The sequence below is a fragment of the Astatotilapia calliptera genome, chromosome 11 (genome assembly GCF_900246225.1).
Source record: "Astatotilapia calliptera chromosome 11, fAstCal1.2, whole genome shotgun sequence".
Lineage (NCBI taxonomy): Eukaryota > Metazoa > Chordata > Actinopteri > Cichliformes > Cichlidae > Astatotilapia > Astatotilapia calliptera.
The window spans coordinates 12476299-12500908 of NC_039312.1; the positions used below are offsets into that span (position 1 = coordinate 12476299).

A 24610-nucleotide genomic window follows, 5' to 3' on the forward strand; every position below is an offset into this window, starting at 1 on the left:
AGGTCCACAGAAATCTGCTATATTTGTGCACTTCAGGGTATCAGCAGACTGTATTAGAAAGCATCATAATACTATCACTTCCTGTATTTCACTACTACAAGTTGTGGTTGACTGTTCGAAAGCCAATCAGGTTTAGAAAGTTTTACAAGTTGTTATCAGCGACTGCAGCGGGACTACACAAACAAACTTATCTGATCTTATATATAGATAATACTTTTAACGACCATTGTTAAGAATAGGTAGACCGGAGAGATTAAATAATTGCATTATGGGAAATTGAGGATCCAGGATTTTTAAAAATGTGACCCCATTTTAGGGATTCATCCCTTCACAGATGCTCATAACTTGTCTCCTAACAACCATGTGACTTTATTATGGCACATTAATTCAATGAAGTGCATTTAAAATGATCCACACACTGATTTTGGTTGCGTAATGCCAGTGATAACTAACGGATAACAAAAAGCGAAGTAAATACAACCTGAAGTGTTTAACCAGTTATACCGCGCTTCATGTATGACTGTTGCATTATACTCTGACGCATTCTTGTTATTGTTTATAGCCAAAAGGAGGCGACAACCTCGTTTTATTTTAAATATATAAAAGACGTTTTTTTACGGCAGCTTAAAAAGCTCTTTACATAATAGCCCTTTTTTTTTCAAAAGTGAAAATAATCACGAGAAAAGCCTGAACAGCAACTGTACACAGTATCGCGTGTGTTGAAAGGAAAGTCTGCATTGTCAGTGTTGTCCTTAAGTAGCTTCTCATCGTGCCCTGACAGGTCATGTAAGGACATTTTGGCACGCAGCCGGATCGGGGAAATGATGAGTTTACGGCCCGCCGCACACGCTGTTTGACACGCAGTTACTCTCTAAGGATATCACGGCCAAAACAAGCTCACACCGAGTCCACTGTAGTGCTGTTAAATTGGGCATTTTGTAGCCTAAAATTTCTCCCCAAAAATTTTAAGAGCACAGAGAGAGTCGCCGAGGAATGACGTCAGGACGTATTACATTGAATGATGACGCCGTTTGATCATTAAAAAAATCTGCCGTTAAAAAAAAAAATCAGAGAATTGGGTCAGCAAACAGCACGGTATGAATGTAACTCCCGTGCGTTCGTTCGGTGGTTCAACTTTGACAAAGAAGCCCCCGCTTTGGCGTGAAGTAACCTGCTCCGACGGGGAGAGAGGGAGATGTCCGGTGTTTTCCAGCATCTGCCAACGACAGCCGTAGCCGTTAGACCGGTCCGTCTGTCTGTCTGCGTCCCTCGGCTGGGTTTGGGAAGACCCGTTTGCCCGGATAACGTTAACGCTGCTGCGGTCCCGGGCCAGGCTCGGGTCTGAGCGGTTAGCCGGGGGAAAGCAGAGACGCCGACAGATACCACCAGAGAGGAGCTGAGAGCTGCTCTGCTGAGACCCAGGAAATCACTCCTCGCCTTGTCTCGACAGCCTGGTAGCAACACAGTGCACATTTCAGTAGTTCCAGTAAGTTTACCGCCAGACGTGATCAATAATTATGACTGGCCCGGCTAACACTGGCTAGTTGGCCCATTTCTTTGTACGTGTCGGATGCTTTAGAGTCGAACTAACCATATTTTGTTTAATAATTCGTAGCTTGAACGTGGCATTAATAATTATAACGAATGAGCTAGCTCACACCTCCACATTATTGAGTTGCTAACAGTTGATGCAAATGAGCGCATGATGGCAGAGCAGCGTAGCATGCCGTCCACACCTCTGTGTAATCTGTTAGGGTGACTTTACCAGCAACAAGTCAGGAGAAGTTGGCTCAAAGCGTGTGCAGAGGCGTGTTAGAGGAAAATGTTTGCTTATTTGCTGTAGCACTTGTGTCACAGTCAACAACCTGGCATCCATAAGCTTTTAAGTTGAACTCTTAATTCGCAAAGACACATGCAAAGTGAATTCAAATATTATTTTTGAGCAGGAAATCTGTGCCTTAAAGCGAGATGTAAATAATGAAATAGATTATGATATGATCCCCCTACCATAATTGCTTTAATATATCCTGATCTGACTAATTTAAGTCATTTTAGCGGCCTTTTTAAAAGCCCTTGCCAAACTTATAGTCTCCACAACTACAAGATGTATTCTGAAGGCCTCAAAGGGCTCTTTAGAACTTGACAGGATGACGCCACACACTTCAAGATCACAGATGTCAAAGTTTAAATAAAACAGAACTCACTGTCACTTCCGAAGAAGGTTGTTATCACCGACACCTAATCTCAAACACCTGACTCAAATTTTATGGATCTCCTTTGTTTATCTAAATGTAAATTTACTGTCATTTATTTGAATATCTTCTTCAGCTGGATTTAACTGTTTCAAAGTGGATCCAGTCTCTGCTTGTTCAGATTTTTTCACGTGACTGTATATGAGGATGCGGCCCCTTTTAAGTCCTGTATGATTATTTCTTGTTACCTTCTGTGCCCAATGTATTATGTGTAACACCTGTTATTAATAGTCTAATAATAACCTGTTAATAACATGTGACATACACTGTCTGAATGCTGCTTGTTTTCAACGGTCAAATATACCACATGTATCAAATCACTCATCAAATCTGATAAAAAAAAAAAATGCTTAAAATTTAGCTGAATTTGCCTTAAAATGAGATTTTGTTTTTAACAATCTTCTCACTCTTTGAAGTTATGCTTGTAGCACCATGTTTGCTGTTGCAGTATCTCCCTTTTAATGTCTCTGGTATAAATTCACAAGTGTCTGTGATGACTTTAGGAGGCAGAGAACTCAGCTGATCAAGTTTTAGTTACGCCTCACAATTTCATGCAGTTACATCATCATCTGAAGGACTGTGCAGTTCGTAGCCTGTGCAGTGCACTATGTAAAAATATAACTTAACTGGCCTAGTTGTCTCACTATTATAACATCATCATTAAGTCACATCACACATCAAGTAATTAAAGACACATATTGCAGTATACTGATGAATGAACATAATGAATAACTTCATTCGAGATGAAAAAAGAAATCACCTCATGGGGACTTCATCTGCAGCATAGAGTGGAACTCACTGTGTTAATCAATGATTTGTTTGGGTGATTGTTTAATCTTAAATAGTGACTGCTGCCGGTCAGCATGATTCCATAGTAATGCTCTAAACTGAAATTGGTAACAGTATCAGAGGTTAACCCCACCGTCATTGACCCCTTTACTGCTAGTTAAGTGGTAAAAGCCTTAAAGATGAAGTGAAAGTCTTATGTGGGTTTTATGAATCATATCCTGAAGGTGGTAATTGTACAAAGCTAGTGCAGCATGTGTAGCTCCAGTTCATAGATGTCTCCTAAATGCATGACATTTAGGCAATCATTAAGCTTCTGTTCTTAAAATAGCGCGAATGTTACAGACTGTGGTGTTGCAGCTTTCCTAAGGATTGCCCGTCCAAACCGGGGGCCTGAAGTCATTTGTTAATAAAATCAAACACAAAGAATAAAAGAAACAATAAATAAAAACCCGTCCAGTCATTTTGTAAGAATAAGTTGGAGTTTTAAGCCTTCAGTGTAATTACGCTTTGTAATTAATTAAACCTGCATTCACTCAGGTTAAATAGCTTGGGCTTACTTGTAATGCCCTTCTCTACGTGCCTCTTTAAAACACTCAACTCAGTAACAAATACACAGCTGAAAACTGAACTCCTGTCCCACACACAGTTTCTTACCTTTGGCAGCAAAGGAAAGATTTGATAACAACAATAGGAACGCTTAAGCAACAGTGGGCAGATTATTTGAATAATTGTTTTGTCTGTGTGTGTGTTTTTCAACAGAAATACAGAATTCAAGGACTTTAAAGTGGGAGCACGTTTGCTTGCGATATGTGAGTCTCGGCAGTTCTGCCACGCATCTAGTTTTGCCGGAGAAGTAAAAAGTTTGGTTTGACAATGTCGAGCCGCCGGAAATCCACCACACCTTGCATGGTGGTGCCCTCTGATGTGGTTGAGCAGGAGCAAGAGGAGGTGGAGGAGAAAACAGAGAAAACGAAGGAGGAAGACGCTGGGGAGGAGGAGGAGGGAAAGGTGAAGGAGGGAACGGAGGAGGGGCTGACTGCAGAGGAGCTGGGGCAGGCTGTAGTTGTTGTTCCTGCTCCACCAGATTCAGGTAAGACTCTTTCTTGGTCTCATTCTCACCTGACAAACCTGTAATATACTTAGTATACACAGATGTGCTGTAAATAATGAATGCTGCATTATTGTTACTGTTTATACTACAGATGAACCTGGTGTATCTACTGTAGACAACAGAGAGGCTGTCGGTCCGTCACTGAAAAGCAGCACTACAAATCCTCCTGAGGATCTGAGCAGCGATCAGCCCACCCACGAGCAACAGTGTGACACCCCTGAGGAGGGGGGAGCAGACCCCGCTGCAGTTGCTGCCATCTCTCTCAGCAAGACCCCGATCATGAGGATGAAGACCAAATCTGAACCCAAGAGAATCGCTGTGTCCCTGAAATCGGCAGACGAGGCAGCGGAGGCTTTTGGAGGAGGTGGCGATGGAGAGTTGGGTGGGGAGCAGGAACCCATTGAAGCTCCTCCGGGGCCGATGACGCCTGTGGAGATGCTCATGCACGACTCCATGAAGCTCGGGGGAGGCGGCTTGCTGATCACCCCTCAGTTTGAACAGCAGAGGAAGTCATCCATTTTAAATCCTACAGTCCTGCCTGCTGGTCTGGCACAGGTAGAGACACTATATAATGTCATGTGTTTTACAGCTGTACGAATTCCGATTTTACCAGTGCCTGTGAGCAATTAATGCATGTGGTGAGACCCAGCAGCGGTCTGTACCTAAAACCTGCTGCAAGCTTTTGGACAAAGGGTTGCTGTAATGTTAAATATCAACAGCATAATAGCAGCCCTTCAGCTGATAAATATTCATTGCCTCGTTCAGGAACACTTCAGCTGGTCAGAAGCCTGCCAAATAGAGCTTGGACACCATCTCTCCTTTAGCTGCTCTACATGGATAACATTTCTCATTTCCATCCCTCTCTGTCTTTGTTCCAGGTGCTCTCTGCCTTCCAGGCCCAGCAAAACACAGCAGCAGTTCAGCCCCAGCTGCTGATTCCACTTAGCAGCATCCCCTCCTACAGTGCCGCTATGGACACCAACCCTCTGCTGGGCACCACATATAAGAAGTTCCCTTACCCCTCCATGGCTGAGATCAGCAGCCTGGCAGCACAAACACAGTTCACAGAGGAACAGATCAAGGTACCTCTGCGCATAAAGCTTTCATGATTTCTTAGTTCTTACTTTGAATATTTTTCACACATTTAAGTAAGTAGGACTAAAATCGGATATATTGGTGAGTCACCAGTAAGGAATTCAGAGGCTCATTACTGATAATTACTTTTGTGTAATGGCCATCATTGTTTTTGTAGTGTAGTATTACTTGTTGTTTTACAAGTGAAAAGCTTCCTCAATTGGAATTCCCATTTTTCATCTACAAACGGACTGTTTTAAAGTATACTTTAAAACAAAATATTAGAGTCAGATGTGCTCGATCTGTGTCGCAGGTGTGGTTCTCAGCTCAGAGGCTGAAGCACGGTGTCAGCTGGACTCCAGAAGAAGTGGAAGAGGCCAGGAGGAAGCAGTTTAATGGCACGGTGCACACTGTGCCTCAGACTATCACTGTCATACCTGCTCACCAGCTGTCGGCTGCTGCTAACGGCCTGCAGTCCATCCTTCAGACCTGCCAGATAGTGGGCCAGCCTGGCCTCGTGTTCACACAGGTAGGTAAGGAAAAAACACGTGTTACATTTGACCCAGCCTTAACCTGGCTTGGGTTTCTCAGCTTTTCATCTTGTCTCAGGTACAATGAACTAGTCTGAATGAGTAGTAATGTAATGCAAAAGAGTAATCAATTACAAATCCATCTAAGAAGGTGTGCGCATATGAATAGCTTTCCTGTTGATGTCACAGTGACGATTTGAAAATGAGCACATCACTTTAACTGTTTGAAAAACCAATTCCATAAAAGCTGGCTGCGATTGCATTCTGAATTCCAGTAATACTAAATTAGCCACTCAGAAACAACAGTACTGATGGACACACAGACTTCGTGCTTTTACACCCAATGTTGACGTTGCTTTGCATCTCTGGAACCGAGCCTCTTATACCAAATGAATGCAGAACAAATAGGTGAATTATTACTCTCACTTTGGTGTGTGAGAACTGAATTCTTTCTGAGTGAGCTGGATGTTCTGACCTCTGTTGATTTTGGTCTTTAGCCAGACATGAGAGGAGATGGGAATTGGAGTCTTGCCAAAAAAGCCACTAGCACAAGTACATGAAAACATTACAGCGGTTAAACCCTTAAAAAAAACACTTTTGTTTTATAAACACGTTTTCCCTTTAAACAAAACATCACATCTCTGTCCTTTATTATTTTTTTCTGATGCTATGTAGGTTGGCCCAGGAGGCAACCTTCCAGTGACCAGTCCCATCACCCTGACAGTGGCAGGGTTGCCTAGCCAGTCCCAGAGCTCCAGCAGAGTTTCCTGCCAGCCCACCCTGACAAACAGTGAGCTGAAGCGGGCTACCACTATCCAGCCTCCCTCTCTTTCACCACAGGTGTGGAAAGCACTTACAGCTCGTGCTACCAAGAAGAACCTTTAATGGCTTTATAATCAGTACACAAAAATGACCTTGTGGTGTTTCTTTCAGCTAGAACTGTGTTGGAGAAACAAAATGTAAATAAAATGTAACTTTTTCCTTCTGTCTCTAAGGAGAACTCAGCCCTCAGTGTTGACACATTCAGCATGCGACCTAAGAAATCCAAAGAGCAGCTGGCGGAGCTGAAAGCCAGCTACCTGAAGAACCACTTTGTCACAGATGCCGAAATTGCCCGATTGATGAAACTTACCAACCTGACGAAAGGGGAGATCAAAAAGTGGTTCAGTGACACCAGGTACAACCAGCGCAACTCCAAGAACAGCCACGTCATCGTGTTTCACGACGGAGGTGGTAGAAGCGGGGGCACATGTAGCAGCGCTGCTAACACCACCATTGTTATCGACTCCAGCGACGAGACCCCGACATCACCCCATCCTCCACGTACACCTCCCGTGAAGGAGAAGGAGACCCGTCCCAAAACGTGGAACCCGTTTCCAGACTTTACCCTGCAGAAGTTTAAGGAGAAGACGCCGGAGCAGCTTGTGGTGCTGGAGGAGAGTTTTGAGAAGAACACCACACCTTCAGATGAAGAGCTGAGCCGTCTGAGGACGGAGACTAAACTGACACGGAGGGAAATTGACGCCTGGTTCACCGAGAGACGAAAAATGCCATCCGTCAGCACCTCGTCTCCAGATTCCTCTGAAGGAGGAAAAATAGAAACAGATGGAGCAAAAGCAGGAGAAGGGGGAGGAACAGGAGCAACGGCCTCTTCTTCACCTCCTGCCTCCTCATCTCGAAAAGGTAGTCAAACTCCTCCTGGGAATCGCACCAAGCATTTGCCCAGCAGCAACAAGAAGGACATTAAGGACAAGAGTAAAAAGACTCCGGAGCAGCTCCATATTCTGAAAAGTGCCTTTGTTAGGACCCAGTGGCCCACACCAGAGGAGTACGATCAGCTGGCAGAGGAAAGCGGCCTTCCTCGCTCCTACATTGTCAGCTGGTTCGGAGACTCTCGGTATTCCTGGAAGAACGGAAACCTGAAGTGGTTCTTTCAATACCAAAGTGGCAACATCGAAGGACCAAACAGCGGAGGTGGGAGTAAACTGGGAAGCGGCAGTCGGAAAAGACGTGTACGAAATCGTGGGTGGGGACGATCCCGAACCAGGAAGCAGCCAAGAAGGTCCACCTCTTTAAGTTCGGATGTCGACCGGCCAACCCCATCAAAGAAGTTCAAGACTGGGAAGGAGATCCTGAAGGAGTACTACTTGAAGCACCACTTCCTGAATGAGCAAGATCTGGACGAGCTTGTCACCAAGACCAACATGAGCTATGAACAGGTAAGAACAAGTAACTCCTAGGATCACCTTTCCTCTTAGGTGAGGAAAGTAAAATAATAATAATAACAATAATAACTGCAGAATTGAACAATATTTCTTTTTTAAAATCTCTTCCTATTTTAGCTCATCCAGCCAAATGGACGGATGCAATGGTGAGGCATCTGTCCATCCGTCCTTCATAGTGCAATTCACAAGAATTATAAATATTGGTCAGATTTTAGAGAAACTTGCACAGCGATCACTTAAAAGGTCTTCACCTAAATTCTGCTCAGTGTCAGGGTTGTATTTATAGTTTTATAGACACGTTTCCCAAGAATCGCTACACCACCTAGGGATGGGTGTCCAACTCCAGGACTCAAGGGCCGGTGTCCTGCAGGTTTTAGATGTTTCCTTGATCCAACACAGCTGATTTAAATTACCTCTTCAACATGTCTTGAAGTTCTCCGGAGGCTTGGTAGTGAACTAGTCAGTTGATTTAGGTGTGTTTACCAAGGGTGATATCTAAAACCTGCAGGAGACTGCCTTTAGAGGCCTGAAGTTGGACTCCCCTGCCCTAGGTTGAGTAGCAATTTTTGGGAAAAGTGCCCATAACCATGAATATGATTGTTTGTGTGCATTCTTGTAGATTTTAATTAGTTTTAGTTTAATTATCTTTAGTTTGTGCAATTTAGTTAGTATAGTAACAGGAAAACTTGTAACCTCCTTTCTGTTTGTCTGTGAAGGTTCTCAGTCATCCAGGTCATCGTAGTCTAAGGAGCTTGGGAAGAAAAGCGGCTTCTCGGATGAGAGGTGAAACGTCTTCAAGCAACTTAAAAAAGTCCAGACGCTTTTCTTTTTCAAGCTCCTTAGACTCCTTTCTGTTCTTCACTCATTACAGTAGCCTGTGGACTGTGTTGGATTATGAGCTTGATAAGCTTCTGTATTATTGACATTCTGGTTTTTAAATACTTTGTTTTTACCTAAAAAAAAACCCCTTATGAGATGATTTGGTATACAGTGGTCCCTCGTTTATTGCGTTCTAAAAATAACCCGCGTTAAGTGAAATTCGCGAAGTAGCCAACTTTCTTTTTTACAGTTATTATAGATTTTGTAAGGCTGTAAAACCCCTCACTACACACTTTATACACATTTCTCAGACACTTTTCTCTCTTGTTTAAACACTATCAGTATTATAGGATGAAACCAAAGGCACCCGCGGTTGCCTTTGCGGTGCGAAAAGTTTTATTGGCATTGTTGTGTTTGTTGGGGAGAAAACTTACAAACATACAGTGCAGCACTTCAGAGTCACACTGCTAGCGATCGAAGATTTGTGTAAATTTGACAAGCTGAACGCATTCTGTACTGTACAGGAGACACGGCACAGAGGAGATTGATTGACAGTGGTCTACAGCTGGAGCTGGGCGATAGAACGATAACGATATGTATTGCGAAATAACTTTTTCTCGATAGAAAAATGAAACTGTTGCAATAGACCTCATCTCTCTCTCTCTTCCTCTCTTATAAAAAAAAAAGAACAGCCAATCCAAATTAAGTAGCGCAGAGCCGAACCACGTCACGTGACTTGTGAGCACAAGTGCCAAGCCGCACAAGTGCCAAGCCGCACGTGTGTATTTGTTTGGGAAGCAGCCAGCCGCCGGGTAATGGAGGAAATGAGTGTGCCAACTAGAGAAAAATCAACCGAGAGCTTGGGTGACCAGGTTACCGAAGAGAACACAGATGACGGTTCCAATGCCGGAGAGATTGTCAAAAGGAAAGGCCAGAGAAGTTCCGTAGTGTGGAGGTATTTCAGCTATTTGAAGTCTGACAAAAAACAGAGTAACGCCCACTGTAAATTGTGCCGAAAGCATGTTCCCACAAAGTCTGGAAATACAACAAACCTTTTTTTTTTTATCACCTGAAGCAGTGCCACCCACTAGAGCACGCTCAATCTCTGACTGAAAGCGCTAATTCGTCATCGAAAACAACCAGGGGGAATCCCTGAGAAGCAGCAACAGTCAATTGAGTTGGCTTTCTCCAGCGTCTTACCATATGACAAAAAAGCTAAGAGACATAGCAACATAACGAATGTCATAGCTTACTGTCTTGCTAAAGACATGCTACCAATAAACACGGTCGACAATGAAGGATTCAAGCAGCTAATTAAAGTAATGGATCCTCGTTACCAACTCCTTGGACATAAACATTTCTCAGACAGCGCTTCCAAAGCAATATTAAAAAAGTTAGTCAATTTTGTCTCTTCTTCTGTAAAATAAACTAAGATTTATTTTTAGAATTAATATTTTGTTTCTACGTGGAACTGACAATTTAGCAGTCTGTTTTGTTTGTTCTATTTTGAAACTTAAACGCTTTAACGGCTCCCTTTTGTGTAGTTTGTAATATTTGCCTTTATTTTGCCTAAACTGAAGCCTCATTTTAAGTACATCTACCCTGTTGAACTTATTATGGGAAATAAATATTTAAATCAAAACAAGCTGCTGATTATTTCACATTTTACTTGTGAGCAACGGCACATTTAAATCTTACAAATATAGTTATTTGGGTTATATCGTGATATATATCGTTATCGCCTGAAATGAAAAAAGCATATTGTGATATGAAAAAATCTTATATCGCCCAGCTCTATCTACAGCCAATCAGGACGCAGAACACAATGCTCTGTTAAAAAAAAGCATGCAAAATTGCACAAAAAAAATCTGCGAAACAGTGAGACTGCGGAAGCTGAACCGCGTTATAGCGAGGGACCGCTGTATACTGTATAGACAAAATACTGGGCCACCTACATGGAACATCTAAAGGAGCTGCTCAGTTATTGAATTTAGTGCAATGAAGCTCCCAGTCGACACTGGGATGCTGATGTTAATGTCAAAGGAGGTTTGGATCTCTGCAATTACTGAGTCAGCAGAGCGCTCTGTAACTTTCACTTCACGGCAGAGTGTCTGTGGTTCCTAAACACTTCCACTTTGCTGTATTACCACTTACCACTGATTGTGAAACACTGTACCTAGAAATATCTGGAAATGTTTTCAGTGACGAGATCCTATTACAGCACTACGCTTAAATTCAGTGATCTCTGCAGAACAACCTGTTCTTTTACAAATGTTTATAAAGGCCCTTTGTCATGCTAGTTACTTGATATTGTACATCTGCTGCAATGACATTGGAAAAAAGCTGAATTCAAAGATTAAGAGATGTGGCCCAATAATGTATATTTAGTCAAAAGATAATGAGTTAAAGTACTTTTGCCTGCTCTCTTATTTCTCCATGGCTCACCGCAATGAATGAGTCCACTTTATTTGACACAGATTTGGTATTTGGCACAGATTTTTCACCACATTCCTTTCTTGAGGCAAACCTTCCATTTATCCTGGACCAGCACTATGCTAGTTTGTGACCCCCTGAGGCTAGGGTTGTCTCTGTGCCACTAGTTAAAAGATAATCAGGATTGTTACAGAAAACGTACTAAGGGTTGCATGGACCTAACTGGTCTTCATGTCATTAACACTCACTAGTAAAGTGAAAGTATTTTCAACCACCTCAAAGCTGAGAAATAACCTTCTGAGGTCACGACCTCCTCTTTCTCTGTTTGTCGAAAGGTGAGGGAGTGGTTCGCCGAGGTGCAGCGACGCTTGGATGGGGGGTTAGATCCTTTCCTGGAACCGAGCGCACAGAGGACTGATGGAGACGAAGGAACACAGGAGGAAGGAGAGGAGACGCAGGGAGAGTCAATGGCCACCGACGAGCAGACAGGCGCAGGGCAGGGAGATGAAGAAGATGAGGAGGAGGACGAGGAGGAGGATGGTGATGACACAGACGACAGTGAGGTTTGGGAGCCATCACGCAGCGTCAAGAAATCTTTGTCCGTTTCTGAAGACTAGCAATTGTGGGGAAGCAGGGTGAAGCTTAACTGAATGTTACAAGAAATACTGTTTGGAGGAATCGACGCTGGACGGCACTTAGCTAGACCAAGTGTTTTTATCCACTGATTTGCATGTGTAGTTCTCCACATTCATTTGCTTTTCAAGCTGTTTCCGAGTCACGTCTATGTGACACTAAGACACGGACTATTAGCTTTAGATCAATCTCTCACTGTAACTAAGGTGAAAACAAGAATCCGACCCCACACAGAGGCACATGAAACTTTGATAACGCTTATAAAGCAGCACCTACATAATGTTTATAAAGAGGAATGGCGTGAAATACAATCTTCAAGCTGAGCTGAGGATGACAACTGTCAGTGAGATAGGTATCCAAAAATATGTTGAATCCAAACACATCCATTAAACCCTTTTTTTTTTTTTTTTTTTTTTAAAGGAAGCAAACTGTCTTAACGACAGATTTTGCTCCTTTCTAATTTGCACTCCTTGCCTGCTTAAATGAAGCTACTAAGCTGCCCCCTTTCAGACACTGATGCTGCTTTTCTTCTGGAAGGAGTGTTTGATAAGTTGTGAGCAAGGGCCTGAATTCAAATATCAATTTGTAATTCTGTGAATGCCCACCCTCCTCTGAGCAGTTGTACTTAAAAAGGTGCTTGAAAATGTATTGCAGCTAGATGTCACTGCTGAGCGGTGTATCCAGTGAAACCAGCACATGACTGTGGGATTTCATTTTACCTGTTTTTTAGCACCTGTGAAGAGCAGATCAAGAGAATCAGCAGGTTATTCGAGCTGACATGAATTTGATGATCTGTGTGAAATGATATGAGAAAAAAAGTACCTTAATGCTGAATGAATGCCAAGGCCAGGCATTAAATAACACAGGATGTCTATTCAAGTCTTCCCTTTATACTTGCTCATTGTTTCTTTACTCTTATAGATTTTTAACATAACACCTACAGGTCGGATGGGAAAGAATGCGTTTAATATGCACTGCTTTCACCTTTTGATAAAACACCTCCTGTGATCTGTTCTGACCTTTTTAAAGGGGCTTGTGTAGATCATGAGAATGAGAGCGTTTATGTGAAGTTGAATGTGTTGTCTTCTGGGCAGTGAGCTACAAAGGCACCATTTGTGCACTAAATAAGGGCCACTGGGAGATGGACCTCTGGTTCCATTGAAATAACAACACAGACGCAAAAACTTTGCTGCAGTGTTTTACTAGTTGTGACCTGTACGTTTCCCTAAAATCGTGCAAATAAAAGCAAGTTCTCACCTTAACAAGACTGGAGTTAGCACCACATCAATGATATGAGGCCTGTGAATCACGATGGCTCTGACTCGTACTTTAGAAAAATAAAAGCAAAAACAGTTAGGCAGTATTTCAAATAACAATCTGACTCCTTTCTGCACTGAAGAGAGAAACCTGAAGCACCTAAAGTAAACTTTAAAAATCAATGCACTTTGTCCACTTGTGTTCATAGTGGACTAAATACTGATTAGGCACCTTAATCTCATTTAATTCCATGAAATGGAAGACCAAATCTGTTTTGTATGACTACAAACTGAACCAGTGTTTTGCCTTTTTTTTTTATTTGTACTAACCTGGAATGTTACCAGTTTAATCACTTTTTTAATAATATATTTGTTTCATAGTTTGATGTTTATATGGCTGAAAATAATAGAACAATCACCCAACATGTTGTTTCACTAAATTGCACAATTTGAGCCCAATTTTTCAAGATTTCTTGGTATGAAAATGCATTTGCATTATATGTCTTGTAATCCTGTTGTTGCTTTAAATCAAGGGAACCGTTTCCCGCGTCTCCCTCTTGTTTCTACACCCCCCTGCCCGCTGCTTTACCCCTCTCCTCCTGTGTTGTTTGTCAAATAAGTGACTATTACATGATGCGCACTTCCCAAGGTGTAAACATTAGCAGCGTCGTATTGGCTCTCTGTCTCGGTAAATTGTCTGCAGCGTAAGCAGGCACAGAGGCAAAGGGACTGAAAACTGAAAAACGCTTTGGAAAACTAAAAGACGTTCTTGGATAAAGTTGCTTTCTCTCATCGGAGGAATCGTTGTGATGAAGACGTGGCACAGCTTTCCCTCTGCGGCGAGAAGACTACCAAATAAAGCTCCACTCTCTGTTTTCTTGACTCTTTCAAACTCTTTGCGAACTGTCCCGACTGCTGTTCTTCACTGACAGGAGAGAGAAACCGATGAAGCTTTGCAGGTTAACCTTTGTGCCTACGTGGCTCGTCGCTTGTTTTGAACAGAATTTCACCAACTCTCAACTTTGGAAATCAGTAAACTTAAGGAAGGATTGTTCAAACTAATGATGATGCATGAGCGAGCTCTGCTTTCTGCTGACGCTGTTAGATGCCTAGCTACACTGAAGCTAACATTGGTAACTTCAGTTCTAAGTCCTTAAACAGACACCTTGAAGTTCTGAATTTTGATAGTGTTTAGAACGTATCCCCGGGCACTTGTCGCACTAGAAGTCACTGCAGTTAGATTTCCAACATCTTTAGCTTTAATCCAGCTGAAACCTTTTATCTGTTTGGTCATCATGTGACGAGTGCCTGGTCATGAAAATAACAGAGTCACCGTTTTAAAGAATACTTTTGTCTAATACTGCATGCAATAACCAAGACAAACAACATTTGTACATATTTGGGGTTGGTATACTTGGCACAGTAGAAGCCTCATCCTGGTTAAACTGAAAATGTAGCTTGAAAATGCGATTTGAGGACCTGTTTTCTTTTGAAAATGTTGCTCAAATCACTGGAATATTTGCTAAGTTTGAGCTACTTTTAGTTTAGAGGGGCTTATTTTAATGACTTATTTCTATTTTGCACAACATTTTTTTTAAAAAAAACACCCCAAGTGCAGCCGTTTTGTGCTCTTTTCTAAGCATTTATGATCTCATATGCTAATGTCTATACATGGTACAAAATGGCAGTCAGTACTCAATTTAGTCTACAGGTTAGGCTTCATGCTGCCCCCAGGTATCCAGCCCACAGTCTTTTACAGTGTGCTGTTTCATTATTATAGTCGATCTGTTTTGAATGGTTTTTATATGTTTCTATCTATGAAAACTGTCATTGCAACTCTATCCAGTCAACAGTGGACTTCCTGTTAGCAAGACAGGCTCAATATGTACAATAGATTAGTGTTTTTAATTAGAATCAGTTTTAGAGTTCACTGTGCACAAGTGGCTTTTTGGTACTTTGCAAAAATGTAGAATCATAACTCAAGAGAAAAGACATGCAGTCAGCTGGATTAATGTTTGAATGAATTGTGCTTGCTAATAGTGTGTTCATATTTGAGGTGCTAATTAGAACACAACTAATGATAAGATAAGATAAGATAACCTTTATTAGTCCCACACGTGGGAAATTTGTTTTGTCACAGCAGGAAGTGGACAGTGCAAAAGTTATGAGCCAGTATTGTTTTCTTTTAGACATAGAAAATCGCACCTAAACATTCTCTGAACATACATAGTTATTACTAAGTCCTTATTATGATAAAATGACAGTGCAGATTATAAACATGGGAAGTTGAGAGTGCCCTCTGGTGGACAAACTGTGCAACGTTAGGACTCATAACATGATTGGTTCTCCTGCCTTTTCTTTGCATTTTAGTTTTTATTGACTAAATATAAATGCTGATACCAGTAGGTCAGCAAATCATTAACATTGACCAGTATTGATCGCTCGGGCTCAAATGTTAATCCTAAATTACTTTATAAACATGCAGTCAGAACCATAAATATCTGGACACTGGCACGTTTTTCTTTTGTGTTAGTGCCTATGTACAGCACCACAGTTCAAGTTGATTTTAAATCAAGCAATCTAGATGTGATGTAAGTGCAGACTTTCAGCTTTAAGTTAAGGCATTTAAAGAAAGGATTGTATTAATGGTTGTACAGTTTTACAGCATTTGAGTGTGTCTGAGAGGAGAGTACAACCCTGTAGACTTTAAAATTCATTCTACTAATTCTGTCAGCAGTCACATCATCAATAAATATTAGTGATGTGGTCCCATTAGCAGCTGTTCAAAGATGTTTTCTGGTAAAGTCTAATCTGGTCTTACAGTTCTTGAAGCTATAAATACACAGATGTGTAGCTTATATCGAGGCTGCCGTGTCTTTTCACTGAGTTATGATTTTATATCCAGCATTCATCACGTATCCCAGTTAACCTTGTGCTGTAGAGCTAAAAGCTAACGTTGTGATCTGAGTAGTTTACCTGCGGTCCTATTACGCTCATATGTCATATCTGTACCTGCTGTACTTCTGCTATAGTCCTCACTTGTTTTCTGTATTTAAAGGTAGTTAGCTGAATGTTTCTTACAGCAATCCAGATGTTTTCACTCTACAGCTGCCAGCTTTTTGGTTTTAGAAAATACACGTTGTCAGATTTGAAAATAACTGTGGACATGAATTGATTTTTTTCTAATCTCACTGTAAAGTTTTTACCTTCTGTATTCTGATCAGATTTTTCCTTCATGTCGGTGCGGTTTGCTTTGGATCCCAAATGTTTTCTTTTCTGCATCAGTACTCTGTGTACCTTCAGATCTGTTTTTGCTGATTCATGACAGTGTCTGGATGTAATTAGTTACAGTTGTTTCTCCACAGACACAGATAATGCAGGACGAACACATGTACGCTCCACTTTAACCAGTGGTTTGAAGCCATTTCAATATATCGCTCCTAAATTTAACTGCGGTACCGACTCCTATAGCTGTAAATAATCTCCTGATAGGCTTTGACTGGAGAAGATTCTCTGAATGAAACTGACCTACTGAGGCTTTTACAAAGTTGAAATCCTTGTTACTCTGCGTCTGTGGAACCAACATTTCCACTAACTTAAAGTTTCTGTGATGACCTTTGATTAATCCTGGTGTGTGTGATTGTTTCTCCAGTGTTGCTGTAGAAGGCTGAAAATACTCTGTGGTCCCTGCACTCCTCAGCTTGTAGCTAGCAGCTGTGAGACATGAAATGTGTGCAATGTTAATTTAAAATCCCAGCTGTTATTGAGGCTCTGGCTTGATAGGTTGATTTAGAAAAGATTTATATTTTATACTTGTTTGAGGACAAAACCCAATAAATTTGGATCAAAGGATGTGAACATGTGAGAAGCATTTTGCTTTAAATAATGAAACATGAAGTTTCAGGACATTTAAATTCAGATGTTGTGCAGAAAGTCTGGCATAGTGTCCTGTTAAAAATGAAAACATAAATTCTTGTTTCCCTACATAATGATCCAGCTGTGGAAATGTCACTGAAAACCTATTCACACAGCTTCCACTGGTGAAGTAAGTTTCCTGGTATGCTAAAGTATTTGCACGTGGATGGACGCACATTGTAGTTTGAACATGGTGATCATAACAGTCGTGGTATGTTCACATCTGCAAATCAGATGTAAAAGTCTGGGAATGCTTTGCCTACTGAACATAACAGCCTCACTCTGAGTGTTAACAGGAGAAATGAATATTTTCATGTTTTCTGCTGTGAGGGAAGTGACAGAAATACAAATCCAGCTCTGCCTCAGAGAGGGGATCATATCAACATCAGTGTGTCTACAGAAAACTCCAGAGTGAGGGTAGAAGTCTTTTCTTTCTCTTATTAGAGGACACATTTGTGCAAAGAGTCTAAAGTAAAGATGCTGTGGAGTCTGTTGTTCATCACTTTGATTGGTAAGTGGATCATTTGATGTTCCTGCCTGGCACAGTGATGTTTCAATGATCGTTATAAAGAATGAAAAAGATCAAATATAACAGTTCAGTTTTACTGTGAGTTGATCCAAACTGCTCGATAAAGCAAAAGTCGTTTCATTTAGTTTAAAGAGGATTTGACTTTAGTAAAGCCAGTTTCATTTCTGAGTGTTGAAGGATGGTTTACATTCTGTGCTTTCTGCTGTATTACCAAACAACAATATCAGAGCTGGCAGTAATTCACTCATTCTTACATCGTTCTCTGAAACTTCACAGGAAGATCAACTCAACAGGATCCAGGTAAGAGTGCATTTCTAATCAGTTTCTTCAGGTTATATCAAAAAGTATGATGGTGCTTCTGTTCTGAATATACTTATTTGTAAAGTATTTAATTTTATGCCTTTTAAATTATTTTTATATATTTTTCTCCCTTTATTTATTTGTGCATCACAATATTAATTGTGTGTGTGTGCTAAATATGGTAGCTACAAAAGACTTAATCTGATTATAAAGTCAGAATTCAGATACATTATTTAGGAGTGAAAAGAAGATTTTGATAAAGAAACAGCAAAAGCCTTAATCTGAAGTGTTAGTACCACGTACATCATCTTTTTTGAAAACTTTACTTTCTGTTACATCATCAGGATGTAGTCCAGGATGGGAAACTATCAAACTGGATGACAAAGTGGCATTTCAGTCTTCAGTCTACACAGTAAATGGTCTCAACTACACTGCTGACAGAGCTTTGGATGGAAATTATTCAACATGTTCTAACACTGTAAAAAAACGGTCCATCAGCTGGTGGACAGTTGACTTATTTGGTCTATATGAAATTTCCTGCATCACCATTTACAACATAAATCAACACAATGTTGATCTAAGAGACGCTCGCATCCTCATCAGGAACTCATCTGAGAGAAATGCTGCTGACACCACTGAGTAATACCTTCATCTTACTTTGAATCATTCTGTTCTCAGTCACGCTCCAGCATGTCCAATGTTTTTAGATAATTTTATGAACATTTAAGTGCATTTAAACCCAGTAATACAGTAACACAGAGAACCCTGTATCAGTCCTATCAGATGAAATAGGACAGGGGTGTCAAACTCAAATACACAGTGGGCCAAAATTCAAAACTGGAACAAAGTCGCGGGCTAACGTTAATATTTATTTTTTAAAAAATCTTCCTCCAGATATAGGAATGAATCTTTTCTTATGGACTCAAATAAGTTTTGCTGGAAAACTGAATATGGAACAAGCAAAGCTTAATACTAAACAATATATATATTAGCTGTTTAATACCAGTAGGCCAGCTCTAATAATAATTTGGTATAGCTTCGCGGGCCAAATGTAATTAGGCTGCGGGCCAAATTTGGCCCGCGGGCCAGAGTTTGACACCTATGAAATAGGAGGTCTAATATGGTGTGATGTGGTTTGGAGTAATAATCAAGTATATGTGAAGAATATAAAAATCTTTATTTATTCTCATTTTCCTTTGTTGTTTATTTGTAGGTGTTTTCCTTCTTTCTAAAATGTTCTCAGACAGCAGCTCACATTTATTATCCAGCTGTTCGACTGTCTCCACTGTTTACAGCATGATTTAATCAAACAGAGCCAGAAACTCTTTCTGTACATCTGTCCAACCTTTTGTCTTTGTTTACAGGTGTGCAACAATCAACACAACTATTAGTGGAGGAAATAAAACATTTAACTGTGAAAATGGAACAAAGTGGGGGCGTTATGTAACTGTGTACAAAAACACATATGGGCCTTTAATTCTATGTGAGGTGACGATGAAAGGCAGAAAAAAAGGTACAATAAAACATTCTTACCCACTAAGTTAACTGGTCAGTCAGTAGAGTCGATATAAATGTGTAAATTGATTGCTTGATTGATAATACTTTATTCATCCTGAGGGAAATTGGGTTAAGGCTGCCGACCTTTGCCAGCGCCATCTTACCCTCCCGACCATACATACATTACACAGCATCACATGGGGAAGTCAGGTCAGAGAGATATAACAATGGAAAATGCACAACATGAGGAAAGATGCGGAGAAAAAAGAACTCCCCCCAGGCTGAGCTCCAACAGCGAGTGTAAGACTCAGCTTTGCAGTTTGTCTTTACAAAAACCCGAAAAATTTGTCATTCTAAAGAACTCACTGAATTCGAGCATGCTACTGTAAAAGGATACCGCCACTGCAACAAGTCAGTTTGTGAAATTTCTTCCCACCTTGATACTGTTTGAATAATTTTCTTCTTTTCTTTTAGAATGAGATGCTCTGACTTTCATGGTGGCCATTGCATAAGAGCTGTCTTCTATTCCATTCATCTACACAGATTTATTTACATGGAAGAAAGTTTTCCATCTACTAATAAATCTGAACCACAGAAGTTTAATGCTGGACTTGCACTTTGCCATGGCAGAGGGCAGTAAAATAAGGAATGACTTTTATGAACCACATAGCAGGAAGGTGCAAGATGCTAACGTGCAGGGCATACATGGAACATCATAACCAAATGGCTGGCATAGTTCAGAGGCCGGGCCTGGAAGTCCCAAAGTCAATATGGGAGACACCGCCAAGGGTGGTCGAGAATGACCGGACTAAGATCCTGTGGGACTTCCAGATACAGACGGACAAACTGGTGATAGCAAACCATCAGACATACTAGTGATGGACAAGCCACTATACCGAGTAATAGCAGCATCAGGAATAACGAATACCAGAAGCTGGAAAAACAACAAGGGCTGAGAGAGGAGGTTAAGAAGATGTGAATGGTGAAGGCAACAGTGGTCCATGTAGTAATCAGAGCACTCGGGGCAGTGACCCCTAAACTGGGCAGGTGGCTCCAGAAGATCCCAGGAATGACATTTGAGATCTGTGTCCAGAAGAGTGCAGCTCTACGAAGAGCAAAGATACTTTACAGGATCCTGGTAAACATTTGTAATAACGAATGTGTGTGACTCTGAGTGAGGCACAGGATTGCTAGATCAAGGCTAGCGACCTTAAAATGGAGATTCCAGAAACTTTCTTTACCGCGACGATCAAGCATCAACACTTAAAAAGGAGAGCACTTCAGTCAATGTGATATTGATGTAGTTATTTTTATTCTCAGATGTTAACTGTTGGAAAATCCTGCACAAAAACACATTTTGTCTTTTAAAAGATATCAGGAACTTAAGGCCTTTTTTGATTATATCAACGTAACATCAGTTCAAAGTACAGTCATGGGTGTGGAACCTTTTCTCAGTGTCTTTGGCTTTAATGAAGGCTATATTATTAAAACACTGTAAATGCCGTAATTTCACTGCTCATACAGATTCATTCAGAATAATTATCACTGGTTCAAATTCATGGATTGAATAAAAGGGTCATCAGGTGGTGGTCGTTACTGAACTGTCTCCATTTGAAAACATTAAAAAGACACTTTTGTGCAAATGACCATTTTAACTGAAACAAGCATTTTACAGTGTAAAAATTATATATGAAGTTATTTAGTGAATTTAAAGGAGACAATCTGAAACACAAACACAGTCACTGAATGTCTGTAAACTTGACAAACATCCCAACAAAAATAAACTGAATTGACAAACATTTGTTTTCCAGTTTATGTTTTATTTGTTCAGCAGGTTTAAACATGAGAGACGCGAGTAAAACAATTCAAAGGCCAACGATCCATTTACAACTAAAGGAAATAATATATATATATGTCAATTCAAAATTATAGAAAACACTAAATGCTTAAGTTTTTTAAGTGTCATATAATCATCATATCAGTGTATCATGAAATACAATCAAAAGTAATTTATAATAATAACATGTTTCTGAGTGTTAATAGAGAAGTTTTGGTTAATTTCTCCACTGTTTATCTTCCTGCTACACTGAGCCTGAACCCATCACCTTTGATTTATTAGAGGAAAGTTTGCTACAACCCAACAAGCCACTACTGACACCTGTCTAACTGAATAAACAAAACCAACCCATGGATCTTCTTACACTGCACAGATGAAATTATATTTATCATAAACAGACTTCTTGTACCACAAATGGTTCCCACTTGTATTCATGGCAGTGTTCATGCCACAGACTGCTGTTCTTGTGTCATCTGGAGCCCACTGATCAAAAAATACACACTGATCGTTGACCCAGATCCAGAAGTCGAAGCCACAGATGTATTGAAGACCCAGCCAGACAAAGGGAGTGTCAGCCTTCTGAGCCTCCAACCCAACCCAGACCTGGGTCTTGTTATCAAGGATGGAAACCAGATCCATGTGTTCCTCTCTGCAGTGGTACCGGGCGTCTGCCCATGTCTTGTTCTCTTTAATCAGTTTAAAGGGCTCTAAAAGGAAAAACATCAAAAACATGAAACTTAGAAGCATCAAACCAAACAGTGTTTCTGAGTGTCTAACATGCTGCGTTGATTCAAGCACATAATTCTTACTGTCAACATTTACACATTTATATTGACTCTACTGACTGACCAGTTAACTTAGTGGGTAAGAATGTTTTATTGTACCTTTTTTTCTGCCTTTCATCGTCACCTCACACAGAATTAAAAATCCTCCCGATGTGTTTTGGTACACAGTTACATAACGCCCCCACTTTGGTCCATTTTCACAGTTAAATGTTTTATTTTCTCCACTAGTTGTGTTGATTGTTGCACACCTGTAAACAAAGACAAAAGGTTGGACAGATGTACAGAAAGAGTTTCTGGCTCTGTTTGATTAAATCATGCTGTAAACAGTGGAGACAGTCGAACAGCTGGATAATAAATGTGAGCTGCTGTCTGAGAACATTTTAGAAAGAAGGAAAACACCTACAAATAAACAACAAAGGAAAATGAGAATAAATAAAGATTTTTATATTCTTCACATATACTTGATTATTACTCCAAACCACATCACACCATATTAGACCTCCTATTTCATCTGATAGAACTGATACAGGTTTATCTCTGTTACTGTATTACTGGGTTTAAATGCACTTAAATGTTCATAAAATTATCTAAAAACATTGGACATGCTGGAGCCTGACTGAGAACAGAATGATTCAAAGTAAGATGAAGGTATTACTCAGTGGTGTCAGCAGCATTTCTCTCAGATGAGTTCCCGATGAGGATGTGAGCACTACTTAGATCAACTTTGAAAGGATCCATTTTGTTAATGCTGATGCAGGAAATTTCATATAGACCAAATAAGTCAACTGTCCACCAGCTGATGTTTTCATATTCAGTGGCAGAAAATGTCAAATAATTTCCATCCAAAGCTCTGTCAGCAGTGTAGTTGACACCATTGTGTGTGTAGACTGAAGACTGAAATGCCACTTTGTCATCCAGTTTGATAGTTTCCCATCCTGGACTACATCCTGATGATGTAACTGAAAGTAAAGTAAAAAAAAAATAAAAAAAGGAAAGAAACAATGTCAGTGGCAATAATACTTCAGACCAGGTCTTCTAGTGTTTTTTTTTAGGAAAAATCTCCTTTTCACTCCTAAATAATGAATCTGAATTATGACTTCATGATCTGACTGAATCTTTTGTGGCAAACATTTCTCTCTCTCTCTCACACACACACACACACACACACACACACACACACACACACACACACACACACACACACACACACACACACACACACACACACACAGGTTATTTCCAAGCAGCCTCACTACATTATAAATGTTGAATAGTTTTGCAGTTACTGAATAAAAATTCATCAGAATTAATGAAATGAATAATTTGACTCTCAAAACATATCAAAGACTGCACATTTATCAAAGCACTTATTTCTAAATCACGTTGATCACATATCATAGAACATAATTCAATATAAATTTACATTTATAACATATATTTATACAGATGTTTGTAAAATTGCTTCAGTCCAACAGAAAATCCCCACATGAAACATTCCCACAGATATGACGTCTACTGTGATGCAATAAATAAATAAATGAATTGAAAAATAAAATATAAAAATAATTTAAAAGGCATAAAATTAAATACTTTACAAATAAGTATAGTCAGAACAGAAGCACCATCATACTTTTTGATATAACCTGAAGAAACTGATTAGAAATGCACTCTTACCAGGATCCTGTTGAGTTGATCTTCCTGTGAAGTTTCAGAGAACGATGTAAGAATGAGTGAATTACTGCCAGCTCTGATATTGTTGTTTGGTAATACAGCAGAAAGCACAGAATGTAAACCATCCTTCAACACTCAGAAATGAAACTGGCTTTACTAAAGTCAAATCCTCTTTAAACTAAATGAAACGACTTTTGCTTTATCGAGCAGTTTGGATCAACTCATAGTAAAACTGAACTGTTATATTTGATCTTTTTCATTCTTTATAACGATCATTGAAACATCACTGTGCCAGGCAGGAACATCAAATGATCCACTTACCAATCAAAGTGATGAACAACAGACTCCACAGCATCTTTACTTTAGACTCTTTGCACAAATGTGTCCTCTAATAAGAGAAAGAAAAGACTTCTACCCTCACTCTGGAGTTTTCTGTAGACACACTGATGTTGATATGATCCCCTCTCTGAGGCAGAGCTGGATTTGTATTTCTGTCACTTCCCTCATAGCAGAAAACATGAAAATATTCATTTCTCCTGTTTACACTCAGAGTGAGGCTGTTATGTTCAGTAGGCAAAGCATTCCCAGACTTTTACATCTGATTTGCAGATGAGAACATACCATGACTGTTATGATCACCATGTTCAAACTACATTCTGTGTGCATCCAAGTACATGCAAATACTTGAAACTTAGCATATCAGGAAATTTACTTCACCAGTGGAGGCTGTGTGAATAAAAGGTATTCAGTGACATTTCAACAGGTGGACATTTGGTCTACTTTAAAGAAAAAAAAGAGACATTATTAACAATCGGTCATTCATTAATAAGCTGCCGGGAAAAAACCTTCACAAGTCCATCATTGTGTCTACTTTCTGCTCTGCATCTGCATTTAGTCTGGATTTCATGTTTCATGCAGAAATTATTTATGGAAAAGTGCTTCACACACTGCTGA

The 24610-nt window shown here is 40.2% G+C and overlaps 3 protein-coding genes across 5 annotated transcripts; 2 read left to right on the forward strand and 1 right to left on the reverse strand.

Moving 5' to 3' along the window:
* Nucleotides 1-19: 19 nt before the first annotated feature.
* On the forward strand, nucleotides 20-13128 carry zhx1 (zinc fingers and homeoboxes 1). Of its 2 annotated transcripts, none has more exons than XM_026183536.1 (8): nucleotides 20-1486; nucleotides 3801-4131; nucleotides 4244-4707; nucleotides 5031-5234; nucleotides 5540-5755; nucleotides 6432-6596; nucleotides 6752-7975; nucleotides 11569-13128. In XM_026183536.1, the coding sequence occupies exons 2-8, from the start codon at nucleotides 3915-3917 to the stop codon at nucleotides 11848-11850; spliced, it is 2772 nt and encodes a 923-aa protein (XP_026039321.1). In that variant the 5' UTR covers nucleotides 20-1486; nucleotides 3801-3914; the 3' UTR covers nucleotides 11851-13128. The 2 variants fall into 2 exon arrangements, with proteins under 2 accessions (XP_026039321.1, XP_026039322.1); XM_026183537.1 differs by lacking the exon at nucleotides 11569-13128 and adding an exon at nucleotides 8099-8327.
* A 4007-nt stretch (nucleotides 13129-17135) lies between these two features.
* LOC113031353 (fucolectin-3-like) lies at nucleotides 17136-19421 on the forward strand. Its single transcript, XM_026183358.1, has 4 exons — nucleotides 17136-17548; nucleotides 17843-17866; nucleotides 18211-18505; nucleotides 19231-19421. The coding sequence occupies exons 1-4, from the start codon at nucleotides 17515-17517 to the stop codon at nucleotides 19409-19411; spliced, it is 534 nt and encodes a 177-aa protein (XP_026039143.1). The 5' UTR covers nucleotides 17136-17514; the 3' UTR covers nucleotides 19412-19421.
* A 2128-nt stretch (nucleotides 19422-21549) lies between these two features.
* Nucleotides 21550-24237, reverse strand: LOC113031351 (fucolectin-5-like). Of its 2 annotated transcripts, XM_026183357.1 has the most exons (4): nucleotides 23978-24237; nucleotides 23660-23683; nucleotides 22641-22932; nucleotides 22053-22233 (listed from the first exon to the last, which is right to left on the reverse strand). In XM_026183357.1, the coding sequence occupies exons 1-4, from the start codon at nucleotides 24009-24011 to the stop codon at nucleotides 22053-22055; spliced, it is 531 nt and encodes a 176-aa protein (XP_026039142.1). In that variant the 5' UTR covers nucleotides 24012-24237. The 2 variants fall into 2 exon arrangements, with proteins under 2 accessions (XP_026039141.1, XP_026039142.1); XM_026183356.1 differs by lacking the exons at nucleotides 23660-23683; nucleotides 23978-24237 and adding an exon at nucleotides 21550-21907 and having other exon boundaries at nucleotides 22085-22233; nucleotides 22641-22784.
* Between the last annotated feature and the right edge of the window lie 373 nt (nucleotides 24238-24610).

Bases quoted from the DNA above. Each gene is read 5' to 3' on its own strand.
- LOC113031351 (XM_026183356.1), bottom strand. From the start codon at position 22,723: ATGGATCCTTTCAAAGTTGATCTAAGTAGTGCTCACATCCTCATCGGG. The intron at 22,234-22,640 runs GTAATACCTTCA...CTTTGTTTACAG, and splicing joins AATGCTGCTGACACCACTGA to GTGTGCAACAATCAACACAA. The intron at 21,908-22,084 runs GTACAATAAAAC...TTTTCCTTTTAG, and splicing joins GATGAAAGGCAGAAAAAAAG to AGCCCTTTAAACTGATTAAA.
- zhx1 (XM_026183536.1), top strand. From the start codon at position 3,915: ATGTCGAGCCGCCGGAAATCCACCACACCTTGCATGGTGGTGCCCTCT. The intron at 5,235-5,539 runs GTACCTCTGCGC...TCTGTGTCGCAG, and splicing joins TCACAGAGGAACAGATCAAG to GTGTGGTTCTCAGCTCAGAG. The intron at 6,597-6,751 runs GTGTGGAAAGCA...TCTGTCTCTAAG, and splicing joins CTCCCTCTCTTTCACCACAG to GAGAACTCAGCCCTCAGTGT.
- LOC113031353 (XM_026183358.1), top strand. From the start codon at position 17,515: ATGCTGTGGAGTCTGTTGTTCATCACTTTGATTG. The intron at 17,549-17,842 runs GTAAGTGGATCA...GAAACTTCACAG, and splicing joins GTTGTTCATCACTTTGATTG to GAAGATCAACTCAACAGGAT. The intron at 18,506-19,230 runs GTAATACCTTCA...CTTTGTTTACAG, and splicing joins AATGCTGCTGACACCACTGA to GTGTGCAACAATCAACACAA.